General features: G+C 44.2%; 1 protein-coding gene across 1 annotated transcript; it reads left to right on the forward strand.

Moving 5' to 3' along the window:
* Positions 1-14: 14 nt before the first annotated feature.
* On the forward strand, positions 15-27,998 carry crfa4 (cytokine receptor family, class I receptor 4). The gene is made up of 9 exons (XM_077513969.1): positions 15-122; positions 11,867-11,984; positions 17,943-18,081; positions 18,174-18,343; positions 19,962-20,140; positions 20,214-20,367; positions 22,242-22,332; positions 22,418-22,487; positions 23,889-27,998. The coding sequence occupies exons 2-9, from the start codon at positions 11,891-11,893 to the stop codon at positions 24,459-24,461; spliced, it is 1,470 nt and encodes a 489-aa protein (XP_077370095.1). The 5' UTR covers positions 15-122; positions 11,867-11,890; the 3' UTR covers positions 24,462-27,998.
* The last annotated feature ends 2 nt before the right edge of the window (positions 27,999-28,000 follow it).

The raw sequence follows: 28,000 nt of genomic DNA on the forward strand, positions 1-28,000 counted from the left end.
AGTTCAGCCAAACAGCCGCTCGCTCTGCCGGCTGCATCAACAGCGGGAACGGACTTGAGGAATTTGAACCCGCAAACAGGCAACAGGCGCTTGAATTCGCCAGTAGTTCTACAGGAAGGAAGGTGGGTCCACTCGATCAGCTTCATTCACAACAAGATGAGTCCTTTGTTTCCCGCCATATATAATCATTTATTTAAAAGCAATTGGCAGGATATTATAAATCAATAGAAAGTGATGTAACTTGGTGAATTTTTTTTTATTTTTGGCTCATTGTCATCGCCACCGCAACTGTCACTGTCAATTACTGATTCAATGCCTAATCAATGCATTTAGTCTATGGGTCATAAATTCAAAGTGGCTTCTTTAAAAATGCATATACTGTGAGTAAATGGGCTTTCAATTGTACAGTGCTGGCCGCTTTAAAACTTTCTCCTTATTTTACCTACTGATTATGTTGCATCAGGAGCAACTGGGGGTTCAGTTAATACGGATGTGTACGTACCGATACCGATATCCGGCCTAATTTCAAGATATCAGTACTCATCGCGGCAGCTTCTTGCGGCCGTTTGTGAAATAGAAAATCAGAATGAGATGAATAGAAAATTGGCATTCATTTCAAGCAATGTTAAAATATAAAATGCTATATTGGGATATGTAGGTCTTTAAAATGATCTGTTATTGTTTTTTGGGGGAAATGTTAGGTATTAAAAAATAGTAGTGGTATCAGTACTTAGTATTAGGGTTGGGAACCTATGGGTACCTCGCAATACAATACGATATGTGGTACAAGGCTCACAAATAACGATTATCTCACGATATATTGGTGATGTAATAAATCCACGAAACAACTCAAGGCAAAAACTGATGATTTTTTCGATGATAAAATGGTTTCTTTTTGTACCATCACTGAAACACAACATTAAAACTAGGGATGTTCGATACCACTTTTTTTCATACCGATACCGATACTCAGACCCCCAGTACTCACCGATACCGATACCAACTGCCGATACCAGTAGTACATTTTGACAAATAAAAAAAATCACTAAAAGATATTTTTAAACAAATATATTTACTTTAATGTTGACAAAAAACAGCACAGTCACTCTTCAATAGTCTTAACGCTCAAAATAAAACACAAAAATGCTCTTTTAGTTTAAGATTCACAATTTTGAAGTGTTTCCAAACCGGTGAAGTTTTGGTGAAAAACTGCTGCAAGCTAGCGCAAGTTACAGGCAAAGAGGACTCTGTTATGTGCCGTGAGGCAAAGCAAGGCCAGGACCCAGGATGCAGAGTGAGAGACAAAGTCCACAGTTTATTGTTCACAAAAGTATCAACAGAAAATCACCTTGCTCAGGGAAAAAGTTCTAGAAAACAAAGTAGCAACCAAAAATCACCTTGTTCAGGGATGAAGAAACACTAAAGCGCAAAGTAGCAACATAAAACACTAGGGACCAAAGTAGCAACAGAAAGAGCCGTCTTAATAGACCGGTAGAACGAGAAACAAAAAACCACTACAAGCCGGAGACCAGGGACTAGAACACAACAAGGGTGTGGCAGGAGGAGACAAGCAAACGTAGCAGGTATGGCAAGGGAATGTTCCGGCACAGAACCAAAGGAGGGGCTGGTTAAATAGGTTGTTGGCTCATCAGGCTGATGAGCCTCAGGTGTGGGAGCAGGCCTCTGCCTGCGAGGTTGGCGCCGCCTCCTGCCACACTCTGGAACTGCTAGAGAGACAACAGAACCATCACAGTACCCCCCCCCTAAGGAACGCCACCCGGCGTTCGACCAGGCTTATCAGGGTTACGGGCATAGAACTCACGCAGCAGTTGCGGGTCCAAAATGAGGGCACGTGAGATCCAGGAGCGGTCCTCCGGGCCGTACCCCTCCCAGTCGACGAGATACTGGAACCCCCTGCCCCGCCTGCGGACATCAAGGATGCGATTCACGGTGTATGCAGGGTGTCCATCAACGATCCGGGGAGGAGGTGGCGGTGGGGCGGGTGGCTGGAGGGGGCTATCCACGACCGGTTTCAGGAGAGACACGTGGAAAACGGGGTGGATCCTGAGGGATGACGGGAGCCGGAGTCGGACAGCATTCGGGTTGATGATCTTGTCAATGGGAAAAGGGCCAATGAAGCGTGGAGCCATTTTGCGGGAGTCCACTTGAAGGGGCAGGTCACGTGCGGAAAGCCAGACACGCTGTCCCACTTGGTAGTCGGGGGCTGGGGTTCTCCTCCGGTCAGCCAGGCGTCGGTTGCGCTCCGCTGTCCTGGACAGCGCTGCTCGAGCCTCCCTCCAGACTCGTCTGGCACGGCGGAAGTGGGCATGGATGGACGGGACGGCAACCTCGGACTCCTGGCTGGGAAACAGAGGGGGTTGGTAGCCCGAGGTCACCTTAAATGGGGACATGCCTGTGGCAGTGCTGATCAGTGTGTTATGCGCGTATTCCACCCATGGGAGGTGCGCGGACCAGGAGGCAGGAAGGCGTGAGGCTACGCAGCGCAGAGCTGTTTCCAGGTCTTGATTTGCACGCTCCGTCTGACCGTTGGTTTGGGGGTGGTAGCCGGAGGAGAGACTGGGAGAGATCCCCAGTGCCCGACAGAAAGCCTTCCAGACTTGAGAGGTGAATTGTGGACCCCTGTCCGACACGATGTCTGTGGGGATTCCGTGGAGCCTGAATACATGTTGGACCAATAGGTTAGCAGTCTCCAAGGCGGTGGGGAGTTTTGGGAGGGGGACATAATGAACTGACTTGGAGAATCTGTCGACGATGGTAAGGATTGTGTCATTGCCCTCGGATGGGGGAAGTCCCGTGACGAAATCCACCGCGATATGCGACCATGGCCGAGAGGGGATGGGCAAGGGGCGTAATAGGCCTGCCGGGGCTTGATGAGAAGGTTTATTGCGGGCGCAAACTGAGCATGACGCAACAAAAGCCCGAACATCGGCAGCCATGGTTGGCCACCAGAAGCGCTGTTGGATCAGGGAGAGTGTCCGGTGGATCCCAGGGTGGCAAGCGATTCTTGAGGTATGTCCCCAGAGGAGCACAGGAGTCCTGGCGGCAGGTGGCACGAACAGTTTCCCTGGAGGACATTCATTTGGAACTGGTTGGTTGTCAAGTGCCTCCTGAACTTTCTTCTCCACTCGCCACCGCATCGCCCCGACCACACACTCAGGGGAGAGGATCGTGCTTGAGTCCCTCTCTTCCTCTCCAGAGGCGAACTGCCGGGAGAGGGCGTCAGGTTTCAGGTTTCGGGAGCCGGGGCGGTAGGTGAGGGTGAAGTTGAAGCGTCCGAGGAAGAGAGCCCAACGAGCTTGACGAGAGTTCAGTCGTTTGGCGGTGCGGAGATAGGACAAGTTCTTGTGGTCCGTCCAAACAATGAAGGGATGAGTTGCACCCTCCAGCCAATGCCGCCATTCTTGGAGGGCTAGGACCACTGCCAGGAGTTCGCGGTTGCCCACATCATAGTTGCGCTCCGCCGGGGAAAGCCGGCGGGAGAAGTAAGCACAGGGGTGTAGTTTTTGGTCCGCAGGCAGGCGCTGAGAGAGGACGGCCCCCACTCCTGAATCTGACGCATCCACCTCTACCACAAACTGCTGCTCGGGATCTGGGTGGGCGAGAACAGGGGCATTAACAAAGAGTTCTTTCAGACGGTTAAAAGCACATTGAGCATCGGCAGACCACACGAAGCGAAGTTTGTTTGAGGTCAAACACGTGAGAGGAGCAGCTATACTACTATAGTTTCGGATAAATCTCCTATAGAAGTTAGCGAATCCAAGGAAACGTTGCAGCTGCTTCCGATTGGTAGGCAGAGGCCAATTTTTAACCGCTTCGATTTTAGAGGGATCGGCCCTGAGCTGCCCCTTTTCTATCACATAGCCCAGGAAATTAACAGTGGAAACATGAAATTCACATTTCTCAACTTTAACATACAGTTTGTTTTCTAGTAACCTCCGCAGGACATCTCTTACGTGCCCCACATGCTCTTCATGTGATCGAGAAAAGATGAGAATATCGTCTAGATATGCAAAAACATTCTTATCGAGCAGGTCTCTGAGTACATCATTCACAAATGACTGGAATGTTGCTGGAGCGTTTGTGAGCCCAAAGGGCATGACCAAATACTCAAAATGTCCCAAATGGGTATTGAAGGCAGTTTTCCACTCGTCGCCGTCGCGTATCCTTACCAGGTGGTAGGCGTTTCGGAGGTCCAATTTGGTGAACACCATTGCATTGTGGAGAGGGCTGAATGCAGCGTCCAGGAGCGGCAGAGGGTACTTGTTTTTAACTGTGATGGTGTTTAAGCCAGTGTAGTCAATGCAAGGACGCAGAGTTTTATCCTTCTTTTCCACAAAGAAAAACCCTGCGCCTAATGGAGATGAAGACGGTCTTATAAGTCCTGCAGCTAATGAGTCGGTGATGTATTTTTCCATTGCTTCCCGTTCGGGTTTGGTTAAGTTGTATAGTCTGTGTGTTGGGAGTGGAGCCCCAGGGAGCAGTTCTATAACACAGTCATAGGGTCTATGTGGGGGAAGGGAGCACGCCAAGTCCTTTCTGAAAACTGCCTTTAAATCGTGGTATTCACTGGGGACGTTACTTAGGTCAATATCTTTTGAGTAGTGGGGAGAGTTAGGACCCCTGGCAGGTAGGGCTGACTTTAGACAGTGGGCATGGCAATAGTTGCTCCAGTTCCGAATTGTGCCTGTGGACCAGTCTATGTGGGGGTTATGCAGCTTCAACCAGGGAATCCCTAGAATTGCGGTGTTGAGGGGGGAGGAAATCACATAGAACTCAATTACTTCATGATGGTTACTAGAGAGTGTCAGTTTAATGGGTGTGGTTCTGTGTGTAACCCTTTCTAGAAGCCTCCCGTCGACTGCAAGAACTTTCTTGGGGGAGGTCAGTGGAGTCAGGGAAAGATTGTTGTTTTTAACATAGTCAATGTCTATGAAGTTGTCATCGGCTCCGGAGTCTATCAGCACCTGGACAGGTAACGAGCAAAGTGTCGTGTGAATCATACCTGGTACCTGTATTTGGGAGGACGAGGGGGAAGATATTCGGCTCACCAGTGCCTCCCTTCCTACTGGTGAGCCCCGGCTTTTGGCAACTCGGGGCAGCTTGCCAAGAAATGGCCCCCCTGGCCGCAGTACAGGCACAGTCGGCTCCTCATGCGTCGCTGTCGTTCGACAGGGGTGAGTCGAGCCCTGCCCAACTCCATGGGCTCGTCGCGAGGTGTCGTGCTGGAATGGAGTTCAGGAGCGGTGCTCGGAGATGAGGCGGTGGAGTTCCCCATGACGGTTGAGCTGGACGGTGAGAAAGTTGACGAGCGACGAGCCATGTCCATCTTCCTCTCCCGCCGTCTCTCCCTGAGCCGATTGTCCATCCGTGTTGCTAATGTAATAAGGTCATTTAGTGAGTTACATTCATCCCTTAAAGCCAACTCATCTTTTATCTCCCCAGCGAGCCCCTTTTGAAAAATAGTTTGTAGCTCAGAGTCCCCCCATCCGCTACTGGCTGCCAGAACCTGGAAAGTTAATGCATATTGAGAGACAGAGTGGCTACCTTGACGCAGATCCAGCAACTGGCCAACTGCTTCCTTGCCTCGCACCGGGTGATCAAAAATGCGTTTCATTTCTCCGGTAAACTGTTCATAATCATTTAGCACTGCCGATCCTTGTTCTGTGATTGCCAAGGCCCAAGCGGCCGCTTGTCCTGATAACAGACTCATAATGAAAGCGATTTTTGACTGGGCAGTAGCATAAGTACTGGGTTGCTGGTTAAACACTAATCTACATTGTAGCAAAAACTGAGCACATGTGCCTAAGTCTCCAGAATACCTAGCAGGAATCGGAATAAATGGCTCTCTGGGAGAAGACGGCTGGGAGGCTGGAGGGGTTGCCGCCGATGGAGAGGGCGAGCAACCAGAGGAGCTGGACGACGGCAGTTGGTGACTCATGGCTGCCATCTGCTTGTTCAGCTGGTCCACACTGGTGGTGAGTTGCTGTAGATGGTCCATCACTTGTTGCAGGGTTGATTGGTGTTGTCCCACAAGTGCTCCTTGTGCCGAAAGCGCACTCCTTAAGCGCTCTGACTCTGCTGGGTCCATTATGGCCGGAACATTCTGTTATGTGCCGTGAGGCAAAGCAAGGCCAGGACCCAGGATGCAGAGTGAGAGACAAAGTCCACAGTTTATTGTTCACAAAAGTATCAACAGAAAATCACCTTGCTCAGGGAAAAAGTTCTAGAAAACAAAGTAGCAACCAAAAATCACCTTGTTCAGGGATGAAGAAACACTAAAGCGCAAAGTAGCAACATAAAACACTAGGGACCAAAGTAGCAACAGAAAGAGCCGTCTTAATAGACCGGTAGAACGAGAAACAAAAAACCACTACAAGCCGGAGACCAGGGACTAGAACACAACAAGGGTGTGGCAGGAGGAGACAAGCAAACGTAGCAGGTATGGCAAGGGAATGTTCCGGCACAGAACCAAAGGAGGGGCTGGTTAAATAGGTTGTTGGCTCATCAGGCTGATGAGCCTCAGGTGTGGGAGCAGGCCTCTGCCTGCGAGGTTGGCGCCGCCTCCTGCCACACTCTGGAACTGCTAGAGAGACAACAGAACCATCACAGACTCACTTAACGTCTTCTCCCTCTGCCATCGGTCGCTTGTACTCATCTGCGTCACGAGTACTCGAGTACTTGAAAAAAAGCTGGTATCGGCCCGATACCTGGTATCGGTACTCGCCCATCCCTAATTAAAAATGGTGTCTTCTTCACACTGAGTACTTTAGCATTTTTTTTAAACAAATACAAATGTCTTCTTTCTGTGAACAAATTTGTGTCTTTCTTAGACACAATTGTCATGCAACATATCAGTTACATAGTCAATTGTTTCATTTTATAAACCGTGATACAATTTTTTTGTGTAACACTGCAAAAGTAAATTAATAAAATGACTTCAATATTAAATCCACTGAAATCAATATTAATATTCCTCAAAAATTGTATGTTTCAAAAAGTTGAAACATAAAATATGTTTTAAAATGTTACATTGAAGATATAATTTACATTTTTCATTGAAACGTATGCAAAAGTGAGTCAGTTGCTGGACAGATAAACACAAGTAAAAGTAAGCTGATGATCTTCCTCACCTGAAGACTTCCGTACATTTCTCCGCTACTCTTATGAGGCGCTCCCCCTAGTGGCCTGCCAGGTAATTGCTCAATAAGTCATGAACAATGGAGCCGTTATAGAGGCTGTATATTAACTACAAATATCGTAATACTTGCGTAGGCATATTGATAATCTATTGGGAGACAAAGTATCACGATTTATCGCAATATTGATTGTGAACTTCTCGAGTTGAATAGACTTAGACTTAGACTTGACTCTATTGATCTCTTTGGGATGGTCCCTCTGGGAAATTTACATGTCCAGCAGCAATGAGAACAGATAATAAAATAAAAAAATAATTCAATCAATCAATAAATAAGGTTATTGCACCAGAGATTGAATTAATAATAACAATAATAATAATAAAATGAAAAATGAGAATTCAATCAATCAATAAATAAGGTTATTACACCAGAGATTAAATTAATAATAATAATAATAATAAGAAGAAGAAAAATAGAATAAAAAATAAAAATTCAATCAATCAATAAATAAGGTTATTACAATACTGTACTATACTATAAAATACTAATAAGGTTATTATAATACTCGTAATTTGGGTGAAAAATCGCACCAACCCGACTAACTTGGGTCAAGTTGACCCAACATTCTGTACTTTTGTACAGAACAATCTTTTTTTTTTTTTCCCCCCCCGAAAGGACCCATTTTGGGTTGTAAAATTGTTGCAAGTATTTGGCTGGTCCAATTTTTGACCCAACAGCTTTAAGGGTGCACTTCAACATGGTCACAATGGTTGAGGATCAAACTCACAAGTATTGTCTTTTTCATTCATTTCTAGCTTCATCTAAGACATTGTTTGCCTTTTCTGAGGATTTTCATCCTTCTGTTAATCATAAATGCATATAGGTCTTTCATAACACATTTGTGAACGTTCACCGGCTCTGCGAAGGTTCAATCTAAAACACCAACAAAAGTGAGGCACAATGTCCATTGAGGCTAATATTTGGTACGCTTGGTTCAGGAAAATTGCTTATAAAAGACAAAAGTGTCATTGTCATTTCGGCGCGTCCGGTCAATTAAAATGTTTTGCGTCAATGTTTCAGCCTGGAAGTCACAATGACATGTGATCATCACAGATGAGATTTTGGGGGGGAAAGCGAGCAGGAAAATGCTGAGTTCTCGGGCTTGGGGAAAAAACAAAACAAAAAAACAAATGTACTGTAGTTTTGGTGGCAGGTTTGTGGAAGTGTGGTTTAATTTGTAAACTTCCAAGAAATCCAGCACTTCTTTTCATCCTTATATAAGATGGCAACTCCTTAATTCTTACAAAACCACACTCAGAGGGGAGAAGTTCCTTCACAGGAAAAATATCCACATGATTTGATTTTCATCTCAAGGCGCGCACACGCACGCACACATTTGTACTGTAGGCTCTCGGTATAGACGTGATCCTACTGTTGAACCAACTTAATCTCATGACATCCAATTCAAATTTTAGTGATGCTACAAAAGACCTGTCATCATAGGACATTAATGCACTTTAACATGAGTCCCATTTGCTAATAAACGAAAGACCACACACGAGTGTTCATTTTGTCTGCCATTTTTAAATTTAGTCTTAGTTTTAGTCCAAGTTCAGTCACGCTTGTTAGTTTTTAATCACAGCTAGTTAACACATTTTTAGTTAGTCCATTTTTAGTCTACTATAAATATAGCATTTTAGTATTTATTTTAGTCCAAGAAAATGTAATATTATTCATCTAGTTTTAGTCAACAAAGACTATCAACATTTTAGTCTAGTTTTAATCAGGACAACCATTTTACGCCTGCATATATATATTTTGTCAGCAGATTTATTGAACCTATTCGAATCTGAAACTATTTCACACAATATTTTATCATCTTTTTGATGAAAACAACTTCACACACAATTACAGTGGCTGTTATGGCTCCATGCTAGTAAGTTAGCTAGCATGAGTTAGCAGTCGCTTAACATTATTTTTGGAACATTATAGCCATTAATGTTAAGTTATAACTATATATATATATATATATATATATATATATATATATATATATATATATATATATCCTGTCTGTACCATGTGTTTGTGCTGTGTGTCACAGACGTGACAGATTAGCAGAGACAAGATCTTACAAAATCAGGTAATTTTTAGGGATGTCCCGATCACGTTTTTTTTTTTTTTTTGCACCTGAGTCCGAATCACCTGATTTTGAGGATCTGCCGATCCCGAGTCCCGATCCGATTCCTCGGCAAAGTATTAAGGAGGCGGATAAAAGTGCTTCCAAATTTATTTATTTATTTATTTTAATTTGTTCAAATTAAAAAAAAAGAGACCATTCCAGTAATTTTGAGGGGTGCCATCAGAAGTGCACAAAAATAATGAATTAAAATAAATAAAATATTTTGTTTGGCAATATGTCTACCACTGGATGATTTTTGTTGCTTTGTAGACCCTAAAATAATAATAATAATAAAATAAAACTGCCAAAAATGAAAACCCCGATCATTTTCTCCTGATACCGATCAGCTGAAAATGACGTGATCAAATGATCGGGATTGGTACATCCCTAGTAATTTTGCCTCGTTTTTGTTCATTAACTAAAATGCCCATCGATTATAGTCCAGTTTTATTAAGTGAAGTACATTTTGGTCTCGTCTTCATTAGTTGATGAAAATGCATACTGATTTAGTCCCAGTTAGTGTTTAGTCTAGTCTAGTCTAGTTTGAGTCCGGTGAAAAATGTGTGTTGACCAAATTATTTTTGTTTATTTTTTGTTGATGAAATGAACAGTATCACATACATACACGAGTGTTTCCGTATGTGCTGGAATGTCCCATCCCAGATTCAACCAGGCTGACGGCCTCGTTAAGAAGACCCCCATCTTCTCCAAAATCGTTCAAATGGCCATGATCAGCTGATGTGCAACTTCCTGTCTGAGGCAGGATGTTTGACTCCTTTTATTCGGGCCCTGCCGCCGGCCTTTTTAATACTGTTCATTAATCTTAATCGCTTTCTGCGTCTGACACGAGTTTGTTAGTGGAAACAAGAAGAAGAAGCCACCAACACTCAAGGGGATTCCAAATGCGCTTGCTGGAACATTTACCGTGGCAAGCAAGCTGAACTTGGGAATTGTGACGATGACGATTATGGACAGAGAGGCTCTTTGACGGATGTTTCACTTGAAGTGCACTGACTAATTGTTAGATAAGGGAGATGTTGATGGTCCACATGTCTGCATGGTTATACTTTGAGCTCTGCAGGTCAGTTTATGGGCTGCCCATGAGGCCTTACTGTACCGCAACCACACGTGCACAAGTTGTTAATTAGTAACAGTCGAATGTACAGGATGATCTTCTAAACACCTGAAAGATACTGCAAACTAGAGCAGGGCTGTCAGTCATTTTCTAGTCCGGCTTTCTCTGACTGTGAAATGTAGAATTGCCTTTCCATTCTTATTACATAACAGATTGGAGTCAAATAACAATAGCTATTGTTCTATTAATTTTCAAAAGGTGCTTGCCACTAACAAAAGAAATGCAATCTCAGTCATAGATTTTCTTTACAATATGTTCTATGCGCTCCCACTAATGTTTTCCATGTCTCCCTCCTCCCTCCGACGCAGCTGAATCCAATGATCAGCTCGTCAGCAAGCTTTGCAGAATGGCCTGATAACGATCTCGCTCATGAATCAGGTGTGTTGGTGGAGCGAAACATCGAAAACATGCTGGCACTCGAGGACTGGACTTGGGCACCCCTGCACTAAACACGACATTGTGATTAGTATTGCGTTTGTGGAATATTAATTGAGCTCAAAAATCGACCGAGTTTTATCCATCTTAAGGGGCAGCCATTTTGTCTCTTACTTTTTTTTTCCCATTTATTGAGTTTAGATTAATAACACAAATACCAGTCAATCCAATTTACATGAATACCATTTAAAAAACAACAAATAAAAACAGAAAAAAAACCAGTAACATAAAGTTAACTCCAAGAGTTACATAGAATTAAATTATTTATTTATTTATTTATTTATTTGTAATTTCGGCAGTTTTGGTCCTCCATACAAGTGGACACTATTGGAGCTGATTAAAGTAAGGAACTTTTAAAGGGATACTTGACTCATTCAACAAATGTCAGCAGTAAAAGTGAATATTTTGTCTCACTTTTTACTGCTTTAAATGGCACAATGAGTCAAGTATCCCTTTTAAGCTCCAAAATAAGGAGGAGTTTAATGAAGCTTAAGGGATGAACAACTCATTCGGGCTGAAAGCAGAGCTCGTGTTGATGAAATGTTACAACTTGCTTCAAATCAATGAATGATTGATTATATTTGCAATTGGGATGGTAGTTGCTGGTTGGTTGAAGTCCGAGAATACCATCTTCATGGAATATGAGAAGAAAAAAATCAGAGCATAATAGAGAGTGACTTTCAAACAAATAAAATAGAAGCTCAGAGAAGTCAACTTCGAGTAACCAACTGCTGCCTTTACTGTAATCTTGTTTATCTAAAATGTTGTTTCTTGACTCGGTTCTATTAGATGAATTTAATATTGGCAACATGAAGGAGGGAGGAGCGGGTCAACGGGGAGGGAGGGGGGCGGGGGGGTTGTTCATCCTTGTGATATGTCTCATGATCGGGGGGACGCTCCCGTTGCTGTTGGCCATCTTCTTTCTCAGCAGTCCGTGTTGTTTTGTTTTGTCGACAGATCAGATTGTGCGGCGAAAGCGAGATGCTGGGCCTGCTGCTCTGCCTGCTGCTTGCCACGGTGGGCGGCGACACAATCCGGCAACTGGACGGCCTATATGAGGACAAACAAGCAGCAGGTGAGTCCCAGCATGGCGACGGGGCCACGCTTAGGAAGTTACTTTTTTGTTCATGAAGGAGACAAATCAAATGGGCGGTGCCATTATCCTTCTGGGAGGCGGCTGCTTGATTCAACCTTTTTATCCCATGCAAGTGAAAGTTACTGTTATGTGAGAATAAGCATGACATGGACATTTTACACGCCCACAAAGAAGAATGTTGGTAACAAGCCTGCAAGATTTGAGTAATAACAAAAAAAACAAAAAAATGTGTGTAAAATGAGGCTTCAAAATCAAACTTTGTCTCTGTTGAATGTAAAAAATCGCAGCCAGCAGAAAAATGGAGGCGACTTCGTCAAGCAACTTTCTTCTGCCTACATGTTTGAGGTGCAAAAATAACATTTTTTATTCAGGTTGAAAAGTTCCTTAGTGCTACTTTAATAGGTTAATCGACAGCTAATTGATGAACAAGTTAATCTTCAACTATTTTTGATCAATGTTGAATCTTTTAGAGCAGGGCTGTCAAACTTGTTGATGTTGCGGGCTAAATCATAGTTGATTTCTTTCAGAGGGCTGTTATGACTGTGAATCCAAACAAATGTATGATGGTCTCATATTACATATACGCAACAAATTGATGAATAGTTTTGAAAACAGGGGCCAATAAAAATGTATTACATTCATTTTAAAAGGAAAATGGGTAACAACAACTAAAAAAAGATTTGCAATGCCTCAACAAAACAATTTGCAATTTTGTTATTTTTGCAAGTAGCATCAAGTCGAGGCACATCATTTGCTTTCATGGACCACATAAAATAATACAGTGGGCTAGATGTGGCCCCCGGGTCTTGAGTTTGATACAAGTGGTTTAGCGACCTTTTGCTTAACTTCCAATTATCCAAATTCTCTGAATTTCAGCCTCTTAAATGTAAATATTCAGTCTGCCAAGAAAAGCAGACTGATTATCTTGGTGTTGAATACATATGTGTCACGCCGCCACCAGAGTGGCGGTTCATGCTTTTGTTTTTACAGTCATGTTCCTGTTTTATTTTGATAGTCCTGACTCCACTCTCACCCCAGGTCACTTACCCTTCCTGCAGCCTCACTGATTACCGGTCCACGCCCATGATCACTACCACCTGTTCCTAATCAACCCGGAACTAAAAGCCACCTGAATTCTCTCCTCGTTGCCGAAGTGTCACATATCTCAGTGCATGGAAGCGTCCTCTCAGTCCTCGTACCACCGTCCTTGTTTGATGTCTAGCCTTGCCTTGTCTTGCGCCTTTAGTTTGCCCTGTTTTTCCTCCCTTGTGGAGCGCCTTTTGTTGTCCCTGTTTTTGAGTGCCCTTTTTTGTATCTCCCGTTTGGAGCTCTTTTTGTTCAGCCTTTTTTCCCTCCTTGCGAGGCGATTTGAGTTTCATTGGATTAAAGCTGCAGCCTTGTTGGCCAACTTACACTCTGCGTCTGAGTCCTACCTCCTCGCTTCGTGTCAGTACACTTCGGCCAGCATGGACCCAGCGGAGAAGTTGGTGGCTGCACTTCGGCAACAGGCTGTCCGCCTGTCGCACCTGGAGGAGGGCCAGCAAGCCATGGTCATCCGGATAGATGAACTTGCTGGACGGGTGCAGGAGCTGGTGAACCACCTGCAACACTCCTCGCCAACCGTCACGAAACCGGAAGCAGCTGAATACCCGATCCCGACTCCAGCCTTGACCGGGGCTGGAATGAGACTGGCCTCCCCGGAGCGATACTCGGGAGAACCAGGACATTGTCAGGCATTCCTGACCGAATGTGACATTCACTTCGAACTCTCACCACAGGCATTTCCCACAGACCGTTCCCGCGTGGCCTTCTTGATTTCCCACCTGACGGGACGAGCCAGGGACTGGGCCACCGCGGAATGGGCACGAAACTCCCCGACCTGCTCAACCGCAGCCGGGTTTTGCATGACTCTCCGCCAAGTTTTCGATCCAGTCAACATGGATCGAGAGAAGACGCGAGAACTCAGCTATCTCAGACAAGGCAGAGAATCGGTCAATGATTATGCCATCCGATTCCGAACTCTAGCAGCCAAGAGTGGCTGGAACGACACAGCTCTCTATGATCACTTTTTAAAGGGACTCACAACCTCAATGCAGGAACTCTTGCTTCCTAGTGACTTACCCGGCGACCTGGACTCGTTGATTTCGCTTGCCATCCGCACTGATCATCGGAGGCGGGAGCTCAAGCAGAGCAGCGGACTCCAAGGGATACCCGGTTCTGGACCCCTCCAGCATCCACTGGCAAGTGAGACTCCACGATATGCATTTCCCCAGTCATCCTCCGCGAGGGAGGTCAGTGGGAATGACGAGGAACCCATGCAGCTTGGTCGGGCCCAGTTAACCACAGAGGAGCGACAGCGTCGCCGCCAAGAAGGCCGCTGCTACTACTGTGGTGAACTTGGTCATCGGGTTGGAACTTGCACCGTGAAGAGAGGTTCACCGGTGAGTTTCCCGTCACCCCGACCTGCTAAGACACAAAGAATCACGCAAGCCCAGATACGCCACCATGCTATGACCATTGACATGCCAGCACTCATCGACTCCGGTTCCGACGAGAGCCTCATGGACTGGGGCCTCGTTAAGCAAGTACGAGCCACCACCGCACCCCTTCCCCGGATCATCCAGGCCAGAGCCCTGAATGGCAAGGAGCTCTTCAGCATCACCCATATCACCGAACCCCTAGAAGTACGAATAGGACAACACATCGAAAACCTCCGTTTCCATGTAATCCAAGCTTCGACACCCACTTTGGTTCTGGGACACCCTTGGCTACGTCAACACAACCCCCGAATCGACTGGAACTCCGGAAACGTACTGGAATGGGGAATGGACTGTATGGATCACGTTTTGGAACAGTCATCAACCAGTGCATCCTCAGCCACGGTCAACCAGGTGACGCTTGAGCCTCTCGCTCCTGAACCTCGCCAGTCACCGTCTCAAGCCCCCGAGTCTCTGCCTCTCGCCAAGTCTCTGCCTCTCGCCAAGTCTCTGCCTCTCGCCAAGTCTCTGCCTCTCGCCAAGTCTCTGCCTCTCGCCAAGTCTCTGCCTCTCGCCAAGTCTCTGCCTCTCGCCAAGTCTCTGCCTCTCGCCAAGTCTCTGCCTCTCGCCAAGTCTTCAACGTCAGCCACGCCAAGTCGTCAACGTCAGCCACGCCAAGTCGTCAACGTCAGCCACGCCAAGTCTTCAGCCTCACGCCAAGTCTTCAGCCTCACGCCAAGTCTCCTGCCTCACGCCAAGTCTCCTGCCTCACGCCAAGTCTCCTGCCTCACGCCAAGTCTCCTGCCTCACGCCAAGTCTCCTGCCTCACGCCAAGTCTCCTGCCTCACGCCAAGTCTCCTGCCTCACGCCAAGTCACCTGCCTCACGCCAAGTCACCTGCCTCACGCCAAGTCTCCTGCCTCACGCCAAGTCTCCTGCCTCACGCCAAGTCTCCTGCCTCACGCCAAGTCTCCTGCCTCACGCCAAGTCACCTGCCAAGCCCACCACGTTTTGCCAAGTCTGCCAAGCCTGTCACGCCAATTCTGCCACGTTTCGCCAGGTCTGCCAAGCCTGTCACGCCAATTCTGCCACGTTTCGCCAGGTCTGCCAAGCCTGTCACGCCAATTCTGCCACGTTTGCCAAGCCTGCCGCGCCTCGTCAAATCTGCCAAGCCTGCCACGCCAAGTCTGCCACGTCTGCCACGCCTCGCCAAGTCTGCCAAGTCTGCCAAGTCTGCCAGGTCTACCAAGTCGAAACTATCCACGGGATCCCCTTGGTACTTTCCAAACCTGATCCGGCGCTAGGAAAAGGCCTTCGGAACGGTCCCGACGGGACTCTCGTCTGGCGTCATGGACGCCCTCCTGAACTGCCTTTTTGTCTGGGACGGATGGGTGGGTCGTGTTCCCTCCTCCGTGCCCCCTTCCGCCCGCCCTTGTTTTTGGACTCCTTGCTGAAAGGCCGTCAAGGGCCGGCCATTGAGGGGGGGGTACTGTCACGCCGCCACCAGAGTGGCGGTTCATGCTTTTGTTTTTACAGTCATGTTCCTGTTTTATTTTGATAGTCCTGACTCCACTCTCACCCCAGGTCACTTACCCTTCCTGCAGCCTCACTGATTACCGGTCCACGCCCATGATCACTACCACCTGTTCCTAATCAACCCGGAACTAAAAGCCACCTGAATTCTCTCCTCGTTGCCGAAGTGTCACATATCTCAGTGCATGGAAGCGTCCTCTCAGTCCTCGTACCACCGTCCTTGTTTGATGTCTAGCCTTGCCTTGTCTTGCGCCTTTAGTTTGCCCTGTTTTTCCTCCCTTGTGGAGCGCCTTTTGTTGTCCCTGTTTTTGAGTGCCCTTTTTTGTATCTCCCGTTTGGAGCTCTTTTTGTTCAGCCTTTTTTCCCTCCTTGCGAGGCGATTTGAGTTTCATTGGATTAAAGCTGCAGCCTTGTTGGCCAACTTACACTCTGCGTCTGAGTCCTACCTCCTCGCTTCGTGTCAATATGAGACATTTGCTAACATCTGCTTTTACTTTAGAAAAAAAAAGAGAAACATTTTTGCCTATTTTCTGACATGTTATGGACCAAATCAGTAAATTCATGTTCACACCTTTGCTGCGCTGGCAATTTGAAATCATGTCCTGATTTTTGAATTAAGGAATGGAATTTATTATTATTTCTAATCTCATTACTCGATTAATTAAAAAAAAAAATATTAAAATAATTTAGTTTTTTTAGGGGCGGCACGGTAGTCGAGTGGTTAGCACGTCGGCTTCCCAGTTCTGAGGTCTCCGGTTCGAGTCCAGGCTCGGATCTTCCTGGGTGGAGTTTGCATGTTCTCCCCGTGCCCGCGTGGGTCTTCTCCGGGTACTCCGGTCTCCTCCCTTATTCCAAAGACATGCATGGCAGGTTAATTGGGCGCTCCGAATTGTCCCTAGGTGTGCGTGTGAGTGTGGATGGTTGTTCGTCTCTGTGTGCCCTGCGATTGGTTGGCAACCAGTCCAGGGTGTCCCCCGCCTACTGCCCAGAGCCAGCTGAGATAGGCGCCAGCAGCCCCCGTGACCCTTGTGAGGAATAAGCGGTCAAGACAATGGATGGATGGATGGATAGTTTTTTTAGTATCTTTTTGAGTTTATTAAAAAAAAAAACACTGAAGTAATAATTCACATTACAATCAAGTTATGTGACAAATGTATACATTTTTTTATTTTAAATGTATACAATATAAAACATTTTTTATTTTACATTTATTTATGTATTCATCCATCCATACATTGTCTGAACCGCTTATTTAACCTTTATTTCTCCAGTTTTTGGCAATTGAGAACAGATTATCATTGGTAATACCAACGCATGGCTGCAGACAGAAGACTAAAACGTGTTTGTAATGTATTTTCAACAAATCAATTATCTATTTATTTAATTGGATACATAAATACAAAATAAACTGATGATTTGAGTTGACTAGTTTTGGTCTCTTGTTATATTTTTGCAAACAAATGTAAACGCTCGGTGGCCTATTATACAGTAGATAATAACCGAACCATGTGTGGTCTTGCAGGCCATATTTGAAATAGAAATAATTATCCCTCCTCCTAATGATCAATATTCCACGAATTCTGAAGCTTCCCACGTACAACATGCCGTCATAGATCACACCAAGCTCCCAAAGACGTTTTTTTTTTTTTTTTTTGCGAGATGGACTCGAGACCAGGTGATCAAACATGTCTCACTTCTGCCTGCTTGACTCTGATGGTTATTTATTGGTATCGGCCGCCAAATTCCCGCCGCCCGTAGGTGGCAATCAATTTTGCTCGGTGGAGCGACTTGTCGGCGCTTGCGTGTTTGATGACAGCTGCGTTATCCAACATGTGCAAAGTCAAAGCTAACTGTTGAATGGTGAACTCCCTTCAAGTCCATCTTGCGCGGCTGAATGAATAAGAACGTTAACGACTCCTCGCGTGCAGGTGAAGTTGCCGTGACAACCAGGCCTAACATCTACAAATGCCGCTCGCCCAACATGGAGGTGTTCACCTGCTGGTGGCATCCGCTCACCAACCTGACGGACGGAGAGGAGGTGACATACGTGCTCACCTATTCCAGAGAGTATGAAACACGTTTATTATCTTCGGAAATGGAATAATGACACAAACATTTGATGAATCAGAAGTGATGAATCATTCTTTGTTTCCTTTCAGTAAAGGGCCCAAACGTGAGTGTCCGGACTACGCGAGCGCCGGTGCCAGCAGCTGCCATTTTGACAGCAGCCACACATTCATATGGAACGTCTACTGCATGAACGTCACCGCCCGAACGGCGCGCCAAAACATCACTTCAACGCAACACTGCCTGGATGTGGCCGACATTGGTAAGGAAACGATGTCAACTTCACATTTATTGCCAATAGACCGTATTGGGGAAAGATAGTGCACAGGAATTGAAATGGTGAAGAAAAAAAAGTGAAAAAGACTTCATTGGTGCCATAAGATCGACGTTAATTTGCTTTGAGACCACGCTCAGAACTCAAAACATTCATATCATCTTTCCCCATTGTTATGAATCAAATCTCATTCATTTGCCCCAGCCTACCCTGCCAATAAACAAACAAACAAAAAATATATTTTTTCTTTTCCTTTATTAAAAAAAACAAACATCTACAGTTGATTTTATTGTACTTTATAAACACAGAAACAACACAATCACAGTAAACAAAACACAATCAGAGTTTCACAACTACTCAACTACTGTGACTTCTACTAATGCTATTGAACAATGTCACTGTTTTAAATTTAGTATATAATTATTTATATTTAGTATATAAATATAAATGATTAAATATATATTTTAGTTTTTAAATTTATTTGATATTAATATAAGGGGTGTCAAAATCAGTATGGTAATTTTGAGTTAATTTAAAATTCCTTCAACTACACTAATTTTTTAACAAGCGATTAATGACCGCCCCTTACTTGGAAAGTCTGTACTGGGGGAATTCCATTCGCAATGCAGTAGACATGTCCAGGCCAGGTCAAAATTTAGCAGGAATAAATGTAATAATAATGCATATATTTGTGGAGATTGGGGCCAAGTTGTATTTTACAATTTGAAAAATGTGCAAAATTTCACAAGTTTACTTCATGTTAAAAATTAGATTGCTCTTAATATGTAAAGAAAAATGAACTGAGCTGTCACCACCGTCTTACAAATGCAATCATGCCATCTAGTGGCAGAAAAATGACCCCAACACAAATCACTATCACACTTGGTTTTTTTAGTACATCTTTTTAATTTTAACTCAATTTTATGAATTATGATGAAATCACTGTATCGGTGACTAAAAGATGCAGCCATATTTCAATTTTTCTATTCTATTATTATTTTTCCACTTTTATGTTAAGAGTGTGAAAACTTAGAAAAAAATATCACACATTTTATTGTACATTTAGAACAGATAAAATTTGTGATTAATCGTGAGTTAACTATTGAAGTCATTCCATTAATTACACTTAAAAAGTTTAATCGCCTGACAGCCCTAATTAATATAATGACTAGTATTTTGTACATACTGTATTGTGTAATATGTGCATATGGCGTTATGGCCTTTGTTCTGTTTATTATTGTAACCTCCGTATGTCTTTGTTACTCTTGTGGCCAGGTCACTCTTGGAAAAGAGATTTTTAATCTCAATGAGATTTTTTTTTTTAATCAGTAAGCTGCAGTAATATACAGTGGACCCTATATGCTTGTGGTTTATTTTATTTTTAAATGCATTTATAATCATGTCTAATAAATTCTATGTGATTTTTCACCAAGCGAGGATGATAGATAGGAATGGGCTGGCTTGCGAATAGTAAAAATTCATATATTAGTGATGCCAGAGAAAGACTGGGAACAAAATTTGGCGAGGAAAAACATTTGTCAACTAAGTTTAACCTCACAAGTTGAAAGGCAAAGCATCAGATGTTTTGCTCGATTCTCTTTTCCAGTTCAAACCGATGCTCCGGTCAACCTAACGTACCAACTGATGGATGCCGGCGGGGACGAGGTCGGCCATGACGTGCTGCTCTCGTGGGCGTACCCGAGGCCCTCGGACCTCAAGTACGGCTGGATCACGCTGGTGTACGAGTTGCAGTACAGACAAGTTAGCGAGCCGGACAAGTGGAAGGTAAAAGAAGAGAGACAGCAAAAGTCCTGGTCGGGATGCTAAGCTCAGTTTTTTTTGTCCCCGCGGCCTGCAGGTCAAGCAGTCGCTGCGAGAGCCTCACGTCAAGCTGCTCGGCCTTCCCATCAACGACTACGTGCTCCGCGTACGCTGCCGCTCGCAAAACTACGGCCTGTGGAGCGATTGGAGCCAGCCGGTGCTGATGAGCATTCCTGCCCGGGCGCCAGCAGGTACGACGTGAGCATGCTGAGGCAGTAGCGAATTGAATTAACGGACTTCATCCACCTGATAATGCCGTCACTTTTTACAACCTTGCAAAAAAAAAACAAAAAAACATCAATACTATGCAAAGTGGCAACCATGGCTCATTTGAAGCACTTTACATTCACAATCAATATTAATCTAAATAACATGATACAAAAAAAATACAAAAAATTAACTATCGAACATAGAGGACAGAAAAATGATGATGTCATCTCTGGCCCTGTGAGGAGGAATTTGAAGTCTGAACACGGACTTACATGTGACTGGACTGTTGTGCTGCATTCGAGGATGGTTGGATGTCGGACTTTTCCGAGTTCAAACCAGGAAGTGTGTACGGGAACGCCCCCTTGAACTCGGAAATTCTACTTGCGAAGTCCAGGAAAAAAAAAAAAAAAAGGACCCCGACTTCACCGACGGACTACATGTGACGTCATTCTGCAATGGTTTCAGCCTTCCGAAATACAGACCGTGGATGGTAAAAGACAATTTACTTGAGTATAAAACTAGATACCTTTCTTCATTCATAAATATTCAACATAATTTCACTTAACATATAATGTACATGACAGTATGCCACTATCTCCCTACATAAAATTATACGGTGAACTGGAAGGGAATGCTTATAAAATAAGATAAAAACAATAAATGAAGCAAATTTGCGAGAAGTTAAGTTTGTTGGAGGTCAACATGAGTTTTGAGGACCAACATAAAAAACAATTTATCACAATCAGCCATTTTGTTTACTTTTGCCTCAAACACTTCTTTGCCATTGGGAGAAGTGAAGCTTCCGGTGGCCATCTTGCGTCGATTAATCGACAAGTAATCGATTATCATATTAATCAACAACTATTTTAATAATCAAGTAATTTTTTTTCCATTTTTTTTATTCAAAATTGTCCAAATCCAGCATATCAACATGAGTTGATTTCTGTAGTCCTTCATGAAAGAAGCTTGATTATCTTCTGTGTTTAATCAAGACATTTGCAAACATCTGTTTTTACTTTGGAAAACAATGACTGAACCGGTAACATAGTACAACATCAATCACACTTTTTTTTTTTTTTTAATCGCTATATCAATACGAAGTACGAAATAGACAAGACTGATTACGTAATAAACAGTAATCGGGGGGAAAATGCTTTTGTAATAGGAACATTCAAATGAAATCGATTAGTCCCTTAATCAATTGAATAATCGATAGATTAATCGGTTCTAAAAATATTTGATAGTGACAGGCCGACAGCACTAACCAAGTCAAAGTAAAGCCCTAAAAAAATCGCTGTGAAATGTAAACCTAACCTCTGTGAGTCACAATATTGAGATAATATACTCTTCATGTTCGAGGCAAACAGCATCAACATGCAAAAAGTTCGCTCTTTGCGAGGTTCTCATTACTCAATACAGGGATCCTAGCATAAAACACACCCCGATGAAAGTGTTTTCGCCCAAAAAAATAGCAGAAGTGGCAACATTAGATGGCTTCCCTCAAACTTCAACCACAAAGGTCTGATTGACAGACCAGTCATATATAAATCCATGAGTCTGAACTGATAATGCTAATGCTACATACTTTAGTTACATGGAATAGCACTTCTGATTCTGAAGACACTAACAGTTTAGATGAACTTGGCAACACTCCAAGGCTTAAATCTGATTAGATTTAAAAAAAAAAAAAAAAAAAAAATCTAATGTACTGGAAACAGGAAACCAAGAGAAAGACCACCAAATGAAGGCAACACACTATTGGAAATAAACTAATATAATTGAATGGAGTCAAATTTAGGTTGCAAATGTAGGTCAGTGTTTCTGATCATTTTGACTGTGTTTTCTTCACTTGTAGCAGACAAACTGCTGGTGCTGATTCTGGTGACGAGCATCTGCACCGTGGCGCTGCTGGTCATCACCGTGCGTTTCATTCCGCAACGTGGGAGGTGAGAATTCACTCCAATTGTAAGAGGAAAGGCTCCTGGATCGCTTTCTCTTTTAACTCTCGCATCCTACCGTTTTGCCATTCAGAGTGAAAGACTTCTTCTGGCCCCCTATTCCAAAACCACGTATCATCGGCATCGACCCGCTGCTTTTGAAGGTAACGCGCATTCCGTCTTCTGCTTACTGTCGGTGGCGAACGTACTCACACTCTGTATTTAAATAAATACAATATATTTTAAATGTTAAAGTAAAAGAATGATTCTATTAATGTAAAAGTTTTTTTTTGTAGTGATAAACCCACTAGCAAGATGTGAATATAGCCTCACTTGTAATAGTCTCACAGAACGCACATCTAGTGTCCACAAAGTTGCAGCGCTAGCAATACTAAGCTAGCAACATTAGACACGATAACGGCCGCTGTGTTGGTAGCATGACTTCATCGTAATGGAGTGTTTTTTTGGAATGTACAATTAAAACTATAAGTTAAAAATTCAACAATTAAAAGGATAGACGGACCTGTAGAATGCTAAAATGTTGCAATTTCAGAGTTACACCTGAACTATATCAGGTGCTTGAGGTCCCTTCCCTCTGTTTGAGTTTGCTAGTCTTCTGGTCAATTGTCAGCATTTCTGATATTACACAATGCAACGCTTCCTTTACACGGTGAAAACAAAGGTTGAATTGTATTGCTCTTGTATGTGACTAGCATACAAACTGGCTAGATTGTCATAGTGGTCAAATGACATTTCATCTAATTTTGAAATCAGAATAATCGTCTCATATCAAATTACAACAATCCAAAGTCCTTTCACGGAGTTGACCGCCATTTTGACTTATGTAAGCTCGGAATTGTCAATACCCGCTTTTTGGAAAACAAGGGAAGAATTTTTACAAGGTTTTTTTCTGGATTGTCCACTCAACTTTCATCAAATTAGTGTTAAAAAAATAAAGCAATGCAACCTATAAGAAGGAATAGAAGAGAGAATATTACTATCCCCTTTTTATCAAGCTTTTGATAGATGTGACGTCACTTCCAGTCCCGCGCCTTCATTTCCTGTCTAAGTCCCGCCCCCTCCAGCCTCTATTGGCAGCTTACCAAAGGAATACGTCACCTCCGATCCCACCCATTTTACCCAAATATGGAAGTCCATATTTGGGCTAGCAAAGCCTTCACTGTTGGTCTAAGTCCCGCCCCATCCCGCCCTATTTGGCATCTCACCAAAGGATGACATAACTTCCGTCCTTTTCACCAAATATGGAAGTCCATATTTGGGCAGAAGGGGCGGGGTCTAAACAGGAAATGTCCCAACTTGTTCTCAGCCACCTGAAGTATGATGTCATAAGAAGTCCATATTTGGGCATAAGGGGTGTATGGCATCATAGGAAATGTGTCCATTTTTGTGTAAAAGGGGTGGGACCGGAAGTGATGTCACACTTGTCAAAAGTTTGCTGAAAAGGGGATCATTAAATTCTAATCTCTACTCAAATGACGCGAGTAAAAGTAATCATAGTCATACTTGGTCACTTCCCACTTTTTTTCCTGGCACTCTGTCCTCAGAAGGGGAACTTGGATGAAATCAACCGACAGCTGACTAATTTCCACAGCTACTTGCCGCCCAGCTTCATGGACACCGAAATGTGGGAGCAGGTAAGCCCTGACAACATCTATCTGGCCTCCGCCAAAGACTGCCCCATTCCTACCGAGCCACCCAGCCAGGCGGCGGATGCCCTCATCGCCCCAGCCGACTTGACGGCCCCCGAAACTCCTCACCAAGTCGCGAGCCAGCCTCCAGCAGCGTTCACGCCGAGCCCGTACTGCATATCTCCTCCTCAACCCTTCTCGTCATCCCCGTGGCCGGAGGTAGTTAGCGTGCCGGCAAGCAGCTACAGCATGATGGGACAACCAAGTGCGCCCCCACCACCCGCCCTCTCCACTACCTGCCCCCCGCAGGATCTCTACAGCTGCGTGCAGCTCATCAACAACAGCGACGGGCTGCAATTGGTGCCGTGCCTGCCGCCGGCGTATTGCGAGTTTCCGCCTGTCGCCAACTCTAATTCGCATGCCGGCGTCAAGAAGGAAGATGAGGAGAAGTTTGCTGAGTACCGGGCCAAAACGAAAGATGCTTGCTAAAGATAGTGAGAGCTGAGCGAGATGTGCGGTGTGCCATCAAGCTGCATTGGATTTGGTGGATTCAAGGAACATGTTGACTTTATTATACTCTTGTGCCATCAAGAACTCAACAGCAATGGAAAAAAAAAAGAAGACATTTGTTTTCATTGTTTTTTGTGAATCATGCAACCACTTGACTTGGATTCCAAGTGGAATCAGCAGCACTTGTTTCAAATGCAAAAGGTAGAAACGGTGGGTAATGGAGGTTTACTCCTCCATGACATCAAGAAGCAAAGTGCGCATTACGTTTGTGCAAACAAAAAAAGTGTGGCTACCAAAGTAGCTATCATTTTGAATGGCGGAGTGCTGAAAGTGTTTGCGTAACTGCACACTTTAAAGCTTGCAAGCATTGTTTTAAATGGCTTTCAGCCTGAAGTGACAAAACCACAGTTGCACTATGTGCCATTTTTAACTGTCCTAATGGAGTTTATAGGAAAAAAATAAATAAATAAATAAAAAATAAACACAATTGCAAAGCTCGAGAAGAGGGAAGTGTACACTTGCAAACCTCCGTTCACACGTCCCAACTTCCAGACAGAAAAGAAAGATCCAAACGGACGTAAAAGAAGCTACAATTGAAAATTTCTAGAACACATTTATTTTGTCAACATCCTGAAAGCGAGGAAACAGACGGAAGCATCATGAAGCTTTGCTAGCAGACGTACGTGTGACCCAAACTAATGGAGTGACGGTCATTTAAGAACCTGCTTGTAGCACCAATTGAGTGAAGAAAGATCCTTCCCGTCTATTCCTTTTGCATCCCAGTGTCCCTCATCGGTCTGACTCGGGGACGCTGCTAGTGGAATTACCCCCTATCTTTTAATCAAACAAAGGCTTTACAAGTTTGTACTATACGGATTGATTTCCCCTTTATGTGTGGTCAAAATGCCACCTGAGGGGTATATTCACTAAGAATGCGCTGCGTCCGGTAATAGCGCGAAATATTGCACCACAACTGCACCCGCAGTCTGCGCCCAGTTACCCACCTATTCACTAAGGATATTGCTCTAATCATATACCGGCACAAAAACGCCCACAAAACTGACAGCTTGGAGCAAATTTGCAACTGATTTACCACACATGGCAATGGATTTGTGCCAAGAACATGATTGTTATACTAACAGTTGCGGGAACGATGACATGATCAGAAAGCGAGGTTGGACCGAGAGTAAGCTTTCATAGCGCCATTAAGCTGTACAGGGCAGAGAGGATGACGACGACGTCATTCATTAATAAAGTACAAATTATTGGTACGATTGTTTTTTAAAAATATATTTTCAGAGGTTGGCATTGGCGTACAGTATTCATCTTGCACGTAAAAATTATTGTAAAATGCCTTCCCGCCGTTGGCGATCAGCCCAGGTTACGTTATGTGTCCTAAACCAACATAGAAAAATCTCTCTCTCCTCTCTGCCGTGCATGTTGTGCCGCAAATGGCATGCACTGCTGTCACGATCCCGGGATCGAGGTTACGGCAGGTTTATACATGCTTTCCATAAACGTTATTTGTGTCACGCAAACTCCGTGCGGCTGTTTGCGCTGGCGTTAGCAAATTAGACGCTGTATATCAATGAGTCTCATTTGCATTGGGGTGGGCATATTTTGCATCAAATGTTTGCAAATTACCCAATTTACATACGCGCAAATTTAACACCGGCGTACCGTCGTGCGATCTGTTCGGCAGAGCACTTAGTGACGGGTTTCCCCATCTGTGCGTGTTTAGTGAATTACGCGTTCCCGGATTGCTCCATTTTTACCGAGTAGCGCCGTGCAAAGGCGACACAAACCTTTAGTGAATATGCCCCAAAGTTAGCAGTTTCACGCAAGTCTTTGCAGTGTTATTTTGGTACGTTAGCAACTTAGCATCTACTAATTCGGCTGCCGCCGTCATTTCTGCCGTAAAAGGTCTGTATGGTCAGCTATTGAATTCAACTGTGTAATGTCTATTAAACTGTTGCAGCACAAACAAACAAAGCAGATTATTTCCCCCACATTTTGTGTGTGGTAACTTGCCTGAAGCTAGCCTCGGAGAAGGCTAGCTTCAAGCAAGTTAGCATCTGCTGATTCAGCCCCCATGTACAAAGTGCCTGATCACGTCTTTTTCCTTCATTTAATAACTTCAATGGATACAGCGACATGACTTAAAGTGTGGCGTTTGCTGTTTACTCAAAGTGGGAGACGTGTTCTCTATGCTGCCAAAATGGCGGCGCTAACGCCCAGTTTGGGACACGTGACGTCAATATCCGTATCTCTATGAACAGATTTATGTCAAACGGCAATGCCTGCATGGGAATGCAGATAAGCATCACGTCTGTCTCAAATTTACACTAAAGGTTCATGTTACCCACTGCACATGGGAAAAGAAACGGTACCTGTTATAAAGTGATCTGAGCATATTCTAAGTCGTATGTTATGATGGTGTACTGTACAGTGGTCACGTTGAAGATTTGATGGCCAACATGCATGTATTCTCTCGCTCAACTAATCCCCCCCCCCCCCCCCCCCCCACACACACACACACACACGCACACACCCCGTTTACAATCACTGCCGGTATCAGAAGAAATGATTTCTTATCTCTAGTTGAGCGATTAGAGCAACTGTAAACAGTACGGGCGTTCACCATTTGTTGTGAACACAAAACGGACTTAGCGACTATTTAGCCTCCGTTATCTAAACAACTCGACCGCGTGCCTTCCAACATGGATGCCTTTGCACATGGCGCGCAAACGTGACGTCACATGGGACGGGTCTATTCAATATGTTTTCATTTGTGATAGTATGCGTCCTCGGGAAATGCCACTGGGGGCCTTTCATGATTCATTATCGGGGGTCCAGATTTTTTGTGCGATGCCCAAAATAGTTCGCAAGTGCTAGTTTTCTCGACTAGGATGTTTGACTGTAAATAACCGAAGAACCCCATTTGAATTGTCTGCCTTAATGCGTTACGTAATATATTCTGTTTCAAAACCATGGTTGTATAACCGGTGCCTGTCTGATATTAACTTTAATGGCTGGTGATGTCACAATGTTTACAACTTTGAATGAACTCCTTCACAAAATTCCATTGTGTGAGATGTCACCCCTCCTGGTCATTTCAAAGAAGGAAGGTGTTCAGATGACAGGTCTCTGAGGTGTTTCAACAAAGATATATTTCAAAGCCTTCAGAAAATCAAGCAGCATGTCCACAAAGAGATCCTGCAACGTTTACCTCATTCAGAGTGTGACAAGAGGTGCGAGTTGTGATGCTTCACCATGACAACACACATGCTCGCGATACCCTGTGGCTGAGAACAATTTTGCCCTACTGGAGTCTTAAACTCACCTGACGTGGTCATTTTTCCTCTTTTCCCAAGCGGAAGGGAACCCGTTTTAAAAATATGTCCTGGAACTTTTCTGACGCCTCCTATATTTCGACTGACTTTACATTTCACGGACTGTTCCGCCAGCTCCCACTTTGTGGTTGTTCAGTTGATGTTTCTTTGCAAAGCTTCTTTCAG

This window comes from Festucalex cinctus, chromosome 2, assembly GCF_051991245.1.
Source record: "Festucalex cinctus isolate MCC-2025b chromosome 2, RoL_Fcin_1.0, whole genome shotgun sequence".
Taxonomy (NCBI): Eukaryota; Metazoa; Chordata; class Actinopteri; order Syngnathiformes; family Syngnathidae; genus Festucalex; species Festucalex cinctus.

What these genes read in the sequence shown, in the direction of transcription:
- crfa4 (XM_077513969.1), top strand. Translation starts at nt 11,891, where the DNA reads ATGCTGGGCCTGCTGCTCTGCCTGCTGCTTGCCACGGTGGGCGGCGAC. An exon ending in TTCATTCCGCAACGTGGGAG is followed by an intron (nt 22,333 to 22,417) that starts GTGAGAATTCAC and finishes TTTGCCATTCAG; the next exon opens with AGTGAAAGACTTCTTCTGGC. An exon ending in TCGACCCGCTGCTTTTGAAG is followed by an intron (nt 22,488 to 23,888) that starts GTAACGCGCATT and finishes CTCTGTCCTCAG; the next exon opens with AAGGGGAACTTGGATGAAAT.